Source organism: Miniopterus schreibersii, assembly GCF_964146895.1.
Source record: "Miniopterus schreibersii genome assembly, chromosome: 1".
Taxonomy (NCBI): domain Eukaryota; kingdom Metazoa; phylum Chordata; class Mammalia; order Chiroptera; family Miniopteridae; genus Miniopterus; species Miniopterus schreibersii.
Window position 1 is genome coordinate 67,904,190 of NC_138101.1, and position 9,016 is coordinate 67,913,205.

The following is a 9,016-nucleotide window of genomic DNA, read 5'->3' on the forward strand; positions in this document are numbered from 1 at the left end:
TACATTGTTTCAGTTCTTTCTTTTTCATTGGAATTTACATTGTTTGGCCAGAAAAAAATATATATTTTATATGTATTTCTTCTATTTGAGTAATGGAAATATCCCCAGAGCTTTTTCTTAAAAGTAGGTGGATGATAGACGTTTTCTAATACCAGTAGTGTTTAAGTATTTTTAAACGTAAAGAGATTAAAACAAAAGGTCCAAAACAATCTGGATTTGTTCTGTATGTCCGATTTCGTTCAGGAAAATTGTGTAATGAGGAAATAGCCCCAATCAATTTAATTAAAAAATTTTTTTTTAAATGAGGGAACAGGTGAGATGTACTTTTTTGTCCTAGAAACGGAATTTTTATTGGTTTCTTAAGTAATGCATGGAAATCTTATCTCTTACAGCATTCAATGGAATATAATGGTTAAATACCTTTCCCTTTTGGTTGCTTTCTAGCTGTGGATCGATCCATTTCAACAAGTCTCTCAGATGCAAGAGATGCCTTAGTGAATGCTGTGGTGGATTCATTGTCCGCATATGGCTCAACTGTCTCAAATTTACAGCACTCGGCGCTGATTGCACCCAGCTCTCTCAAGTTGTTTCCTCTCTATGTTTTGGCCCTTCTCAAACAGGTAGTTCTCTATAACTGCTACATTTAATAAAGCCTTTTAAAATTCTCCATATATGTCCAACATGGATACCCCGGGAGGTCACTCTCCCCGGGCTCTGTCCAGGTGGCGCAAGGGAGCATAGGGCTCTGCCCCGTGATGTACTGTCCCTTCCCACAGCGTTGGAGAGAAAGCCGGGCCTTGAGTCTGCGCCTGCATATTCCTGCAGCTTCTCAGAGTCCTGTGGACAATGACTGAGGAGACAAACCATGCAGGAAACATCTAAAAAATATATAAAATAAAAATAAAATTCTCGATACATAAGTGAAGAAATGAAATCTAGGTTTTCTGGGTTTTTAAGAAATATTTAATTAGGGGATTTGCAATTTAGCATTGGAAAAGTTTTGAAGAACAGGAAAAGATCACTGGAAAATGAAGGTATACAAATACATGATGACTGTTGTGAATCCCTATGCGCTTACTCTTTAACATGTGGGAGCAGCTTGCATAATGGGGTGCTTATAGCATACTCATAATGTGTGCTTCTGGACAGAGACTAAGGAGAGGGTTAATATTCATTAAACATCTTTCCATGCCTCGGGCTTCATAGTAGGTGTTACATAAACATCATCTTAACTTACAACAACCTAGAGAGGTGAGTATTATTTTCTTTGTTTTTCTTATGATGACAATAGAGCTTTGAGATGCTAAGTAACTTGCTCACATACCTATCCATTAAGTGTTAGAGCTGAGAATTGAATCCAGGTCTGTCTGATATAAAGGCCATGCTTTTTCCATGACGATGGTATATATTCATTTTAATATTTGTCCATACTATATTTATGTTTTACTTGAAAATTTTCTTTTTCTTTTTTTTGTTTAAATTTAGAAAGCCTTTAGAACCGGTACAAGCACACGCCTGGATGATCGTGTGTATGCCATGTGTCAGATAAAGTGTCAGCCACTTGCTCATCTAATGAGAATGATTCATCCCAACTTATACAGGATAGACAGATTGATAGATGAGGTATGATTTCTTTTAGTGCATTTGAAGTTTTAAAATTTAAATATATTTGAATGTCTTGACTCTATAGTTAAGATAGCAATGTATTTATTGACAATTTTTAAATCCATTTTTCCCTTGGGGTATTAATGCATTAAATAAGGACACTATGGGTTTGATTAGACAATAGGACTATCAGATACTGTCTGTTGTTATGGAGTTTTCAAAAATAGTTTCATATGGGAAGTAATTTGCTTTGTGGGATAGCTTATAATATTTATTACAAAGCCAAGTTGTAGAGTGGACATTTCTGTCTATATTTTATAGACATTAACTGTTTGTGATATGATCAGAGTACAATTTTATTATATTGTAAACTGGATCTGGTATCCATCAGTGTTTTTAATATTCATATATGTAGTGTGTGTTTTCTTCCTTGTATTAAAACTCTACTTTTTGGAATCTTCCCTGTATTATGTTCATGGAGAAATGTAAAAAAGTAACTTGCTTCACAACAGATTTAATAGTTATATATTTTTTTTAATGTGTTTTTATTGATTTTTAGACAGAGAGGAAGGAGGGGGGATAGAGAGATAGAAACATTGATGAGAGAGAAACATCATCAATCGGCTGCCTCCTGCATGCTTCCCACCAGGGATCGAACCCACAACCCGGGCATGTGCACTGACAGGGAATTGACCTGTGACTTATTGGTTCCTAGGTCGACGCTCAGTCACTGAGCCACACCAGTTGGGCAATAGTTATACTTTTAATATGTCCTGCTCCCCAAAGGGACGGAAATTGACAGATTGTTTTACATATTCGTGTTTCTGTCTTTTTAATTTGAATATATCTGAGTGTCTTGATTCTATAGCCAAGGTAGTAATGTATTATCAATAAGTTTTTGCATCCTACAAAATCCTCAGGTGTCCTTTTTCAGTGTTTCATAAAGAGCTAGTGGCCATTAACTTCCAAACTGTGATGATAGCAGTATAAGCTCGTTCACATTCCATCTGTTTTTGTTTCAGGGTGCAATACATGTTAATGACAGGGTCGTACCCCAGCCACCTCTTCAGAAATTGTCTGCAGAGAAGCTGACAAGAGAAGGTGCTTTCCTTATGGACTGTGGCTCTGTAAGCATCCTTTACTGACAAAGCCTAACACTGTTCCAACAAAAGGAGAAACACAGGGTCTAGCTCTGTTACACGGATCAGTTAGTGAAAGATGGATTGGGAGCTGAGAGGCAATACATTGGTAACTGGCACAAGAGGTCAATTTATTTTAGACTTTTCTAGTTGAATGTTATTTTATTTTCATAGATTAATAAATTTTATTATGGATTATTTACTGTCCTAAATTATGTATACTTGATAAACAGGAAAGTTCCTGTTTTCAAGGATTTCATCACCTAGAATCCTAAAATTCAAAGGGTCCTCGAGTTTATCTAGTTTAGCTTATATTCGTTGTCAGAAATGCCATTAATGATTAGGAGTTCAGGAGAAGTCACTGGGCAGTGTTGAGTGAAGGGTGGTAGAATGGTCAGGATGGCTTCATATATGATACCTTATGGGCAGGAAAAGGATTCCAATAGCCACAGGAGGAGGTGGGTGAGAAAGCACATTAGTGAAAATAATAGAGACAGTCATTGAAATAATGGAAAGGAAATATTGTGAGTCAGTTATCCTGGTTAAAACATTGTATTCCTATTGGGGGAAAAGGGAGAAGGTAAAATATATTTTATGGGAATTCTTGAAATTTGAACAAAGATATGAAGCACTCTAGATTCCTGGATATAGATTCTAAATGTACCAATTACATTTCCTTTTTTATGTTCCTACTTTATTTGAAATAGTATATTTTACCTCTTTTTATGCTTGATAAATTTAAGGAAATAATCTGTATTGTTTCTGATTAAGGAGTTTTAATAATCTTGTTTTTTGTTTTTAGGTTTTTTACATTTGGGTTGGAAAAAGCTGTGACAACCACTTCATAGAGGATGTGCTTGGGTATCCTGATTTTGCGTCAATACCACAGAAAATGGTCAGTGGATTTTTATTCAGTTTTAACTTTTTGTGTGCTTGTTTCAGATTTTTTTATTGAGGTAAAATTCAAATAAGAGTCACAGTTTTAACCAGTTTAAAGTATACAATTCATTAGTTTTTAGTATATTCATAATGTTGTACAACCATCTCCAGTATCTAATTTCAGAGTCCTAGAAAGAAACTCATATATCCCAATCCTCCCCTTTTCCTTTCCCTGGCAACTAAAGATCTCTTTTCTGTATCTATGCAATTGCCTTTTCTAGACATTTCATATTAATGGAATCATACAATATGTGGCCTTTTCTGTTTGGCTTCTTTCACTTCTCACAATGTTTTCAAGGTTCACCCATGTTGTAGCATGTATCAGTTTTTCATTCTTTTTCATGACTAAATAATAGTCCATTGTTTGGATATGCCACATTTTGTATATCCAGTCATCCATTTATGGACATCTGGGTTGTTTCCACTTTGGGGCTATTGTGAATAGCACTACCATGAACATTTTGTGTACAAGTGTTTCTGTGAGCATGTTTTCAGTTCCCCTGGTTTGGAATTGTTGGGCCATACGTAAACTCTATGTTTAATTTCTTAAGGAACTAACACACTGTTTATCAACAAAAAGTTGTTGATTTTAATTATTTTGCTGATAATAAACATAAATTTTTCAGTTGGCCATTACTGTATGTGTGTTAACCAGTACCAAAGAGATATGATTCTGAAATCAGTTCTTTATATTTAATTAATGGAAAAGGTCTACCTTGCTCCCCGGCTGGGTGGCTCAGTCGGTTGGAGTATCATCTCATACACCAAAAGTTAGTGGGTTTGCTTTCTAGTCGGGGCACATACCTTGGTTTCAGGTTCAATCCCTGGTCAGGGTGTGTACCGGAGACAGCCAATCAATGTTCCTTGGATCAGTGTTTCTCTTTCTGTCTCTCTCTCCCTCTCTCTCTCCCTCTTTCCCTCCCTCTCTCTCTCTCTCTCTCCCCCTCTCTATCCCCCTCTCTCTCTGTCTTCCTCTTCTCCTTTCTCCCCCACTTCCTCTCTCTAAACATATCCCTGGGTGAGGATTTTTAAAAAAGAAAGGTCTGCTTTTTTCTTGGATACTGTAAATAAGTTATTTCTCCTGAAAATAATACAATGTCAGTGTAATTTATCACATTCTGCTATTGTTGGTTGATTGACTCAACAAATGAGGATAGTAAGGAAAAGTTTTTAAAAAGAAATATAGTGAAGAGGGAAAGCATATGAAAAATAAATCCTAAACAGAATAATAAACTTTATTTTGAAGCCGTAGATATTTAAGCACTAAGATAATAGCACAATAAACATATCATTGTAACAGAACAGAATTCAGAAATGGATCTAATTCCTGAAAAATAGAATTTGGTAAAGGTTACATTTCAAATCACTGTGAAAAAAATGGAATATTAGAAAATGAATCTTTATTTTATTATAACAGGCAAGGCCTTTCTTTGTAAGCCAGTGATGAAAAAGATTAATAAACCCGAGAGCATAAAAAGAAAACATTTCTATCTGGTAAAATAAACAAATAAAGCAAAAAGACAAAGTTGGGAAGTTATCTATAACTCCTATAACTATAAAAGGGCTAATTTCTCTAGTATATAAAGTTATCTCACAAACCTTTCAGAAGAAACCCGTCTTCTCAAAACAGAAGGAAAATAAAAAATGGGTAAAGGATTTGAACAGCCAGTTTGTGGGGGGAATATGGTAGTAGCCATATGAAGCTATGTTAGCCTTGCTCATAATTAAGAAGATAAAATAACAGCATAGCATTTCTTTTACATACCATATTGTCAAAAGTTTTTTAAATTTAATAATCAGCAGTAATGCAAAAGGCATAGGTCCACAGACCTGTCAAATACTATAGATTGGAATGTGCATTTATACAACCTTTTGGAGGGGTATTTGACAATATTTGTTAAAATTAAAATCACATAATTTATGACACAGTACATTTTCCTACTCCAAGGAATAAATTTCCCATAGATTTATTCATAAAAGCATGGCTTTGCACACACATGCTTGTGGCATTAAATATGTACTATCTATGCATTTATTAAAAATACAGTCTGAAGAGAGAAAAGGAAGTATAATATGATCTATTTGTATTTTTAAAATGTGTTTGTATAGATAATAATAGTATATATATATATATATATATATATATATATATTCCAAAAATACCTGGAAAAATTTATATTAAAATAAAAATGTTTCCTGTTCTTTCACTTTTTAAATGTAGACATAAATTACAACTATAACTAACCCAAACTTTTCTATTTAAATTTTTTATATACTATATACTTTGAATTATTTAGTGTACTATTAATTTGGCTTTGGGAAGAAAAACTCATCATACATATAAAAGAAGAGACTTTTGGGGTCTTAACATACACATAAAATGTCAGTATCATACTTACCATTAAACATGTTTTGTTGACTTATCTAGAAAAATATAAACAGACTTGCCAGCAGTTTGAGTTTCATTTGTTTAGTTACTGCTGTTGTGGCTGGGAATGGAGTGCTGGCATTTGGTTGGAGGTAGTGGGAGTCATGGTTTAGTTCTAATGGTACTAAAGTCTATGAGAAAGGAAGTAATTTCCTAATTATATTCCTCTTACCAGACACATCTTCCAGAGTTAGATACGCTTTCATCAGAAAGAGCCAGATCCTTTATAACTTGGCTTAGAGACAGCAGACCATTAAGCCCTGTTCTTCACGTGGTAAAGTAAGTACTTCTATAACTTAACTATAAAATTGTCTTGTCTTGTGCAGTCTATATAATATTGCTTGTCTTCAATGTTATCAAAATATATTCCAATGGTAGAATGTTGTCATTTGAATAATATCCCCTGTGTTCCAGTTTCCTAAAGTCAATACCCTTTTCTTCTTTCAGAGATGAGAGTCCTGCCAAAACAGAATTTTTTCAACATTTGATTGAAGACCGTACAGAAGCCGCGTTCTCTTACTATGAATTCTTGCTTCACATTCAGCAGCAGATTTGTAAGTGAAGTGGAATAAAACTGAGTCAGAAGAAAAAGGCCTAGGTCCAGCCTGATCTGCCGGAGAAGCCCACTGGACATTTGAAATGAAGGCATTTATTGTTACAAGACACAGCACATAGCATAGCACCCTGTCTGAGTCAGCAGGTGAAGAGGAAGAAAGAACTTGGCAGATACTCTTCAGCCTGAATTAGCGGCGATGATGCAGTTTCACCAGGTATATTCTGAGTTGGTTTTTACACATTTCCAGTAGTGCAGCAGTACAGTGCTCTGTTCATTACAAGCCAGCACATTCATGTAGCTAATGTGGAATGATAGGTCATAATGTAAAAGTAGATAACTGCTTTTTTCTTATAGTTAGTATGACATTTCTGGACTGGAACTCTGACGAGATGCCAAAAGGCAGTGGGTACCACGTTATTTATATGAATTTTTAACAAGGAATGATTCGTATTCATTAAATGAATTCAATATTTTCCCTGTAAAAACAATAGAGTTTCAGTATATGAACTATAGAAAAAATATATACATAATGTACATAAATGTTACATTTGTAAAGATGTAAAAATGTAACTACAGAATATGAATTGCTTAAACTGTGCTGCATTGTTGGATGACAACTCTTTTTGTCGCAGTTAGAGAATGAGGTTAACCAATGCGTATTATGAATTGAGTCCACAGAAGAAACACAAAACCCTTTGTAATTCTGTTAAATCTTTTATGTGGATTTATTTATGATCAGCCTACTAATTAAAAATATTTTGCTTGACAGTATGGTTTGGTGTATTTTTGTGAGGGGGAGGAAAGTTAGTGGGTTTCTAGGTGTTTTGTTTTTACATATTGAACACTGAATTCACTAGGGAATTGCAGTGATAACGAATCAGTTTTCATTCGTTTGTGGGCATTACCAAGTACTTTGTTTATATTCTGAAAAGGAATGTTATTCTCAAAATGCATATGATTATTGACTAAGTATAATCCTAATTTGTCTTTCTCAATTAGGCATTTTTTTCCGCAAATTCATATAAAAAAAAATTTTATTACGTATGTGACTATCCTATTTAATTGACTTTATGATTACCATCTTGTATTTTGAGATTTTATTCTGGTGAAAAAAAATCATTTATTAATAGCTTACTTACTATAAAAAGAGTTAATGATCCATTAGATTGTGGGATGGAATTTTACTTTATACACTATGAAAGTCGCATCGATGAACTTTGGAGGAAAAATGCTGTTGACGTGTGAGGTGAGTGATTTTGGGAGGTTTTGTGCTTAGTGGCTCTCTTTTCTTTGGAAGAAAATAAACGTGCTCTCTCACATTCCCTGATGGAACTGAAGAGGTTAAATGACTCACCCTAAATGACATCAGTAATTAGTGGCAGAGCTAAGAGTAAAAGCCAAATGTTCTCCCACTCACCGCCTACTGCCACCCCACCCCTACCCAGGACTGTGCTTGTTCCTGTACCACGCTGCCTCTAGCAAGAGGGAATCTTACTGAACATTAGTGAAAACTACAGCTCTCTAAGGGCAACTAAATGCTATAACTTTATAATGAAAAGTATAATGTTTTCTGTATTTTAAGAAAGACAAAAGTCTTCTGTCTTTCAATATTTTGCTTTTCATTTAATAGATATTTACAAGCACTTTATACCTGTCAGATATTGTTCTAGGCATAAAACAGATAACATCCTGCTTTCTCGGTGCTCATGCTCCAGAGGGTGAGGAGGACCGGAAAACAATACACTGATGTACGTCAGGTGTGATGAATGCTGTGCAGAAGAAGCTGCGTGGGGGATAAGAATGCTTTTTTAAACAGTAACCAAAGAAGTCCCTCTGAAAAGGTGACAGTTGAGCAGAGACTCAAGCCACCTGGGTATCTGGAAGAAGAGCCATCCAAGTAGGGGGATTTGTGGTGGGTGAATGTGGAAGTTACCTTCTGACAGCTCTTGTTTTCTCTGTGAAAGAAGCAGAGTTATCCCCCGAGAAAGGGGAAAGAGTGTGCGAGGTTTTATGAAACGGTCTCTTAGGAGAGGGAGACATTGAACTGACTAGTGACATGTATTACGATTGTCAAGCAGCACTGAGGGCCTATCTTGGGATATGAGTCATGAAGTTAAAAGTGAAACCAGTTAGCTGTGCCTCTTTCCTCCAGCCACATTCAGCTGCTGCGTAGAAAGTTGGATTTAAGCAGGGTTGGTACAAGGAACAGAGGGAGCAAGGGAGTTAAGGATGTATACAAGGGAGTGACTCCTTTAAGTGAAAGGGACATAAAATGAGTGATGGGTAGAGAAAAGGTAGTGGGCTTAGTAGTTTAGAGGTCCTATTGAGGTCAAAGAGCTCAGGAAGTGG

The 9,016-nt window shown here is 35.4% G+C and overlaps 1 protein-coding gene across 4 annotated transcripts in view; it reads left to right on the forward strand.

Moving 5' to 3' along the window:
• SEC24B (SEC24 homolog B, COPII coat complex component) overlaps positions 1–7,433 on the forward strand; it is an 80,485-nt gene extending 73,052 nt beyond the window's left edge. For all 4 annotated transcript variants that reach the window (XM_081132693.1, XM_081132690.1, XM_081132691.1 and 1 more), the window contains 6 exons: positions 445–620; positions 1,486–1,623; positions 2,628–2,732; positions 3,547–3,639; positions 6,287–6,390; positions 6,559–7,433. In XM_081132693.1, coding sequence (XP_080988819.1) covers positions 445–620; positions 1,486–1,623; positions 2,628–2,732; positions 3,547–3,639; positions 6,287–6,390; positions 6,559–6,673 — 731 coding nt within the window. In that variant the 3' untranslated portion in view covers positions 6,674–7,433. The remainder of the gene's footprint in view (positions 1–444; positions 621–1,485; positions 1,624–2,627; positions 2,733–3,546; positions 3,640–6,286; positions 6,391–6,558) is intronic.
• The last annotated feature ends 1,583 nt before the right edge of the window (positions 7,434–9,016 follow it).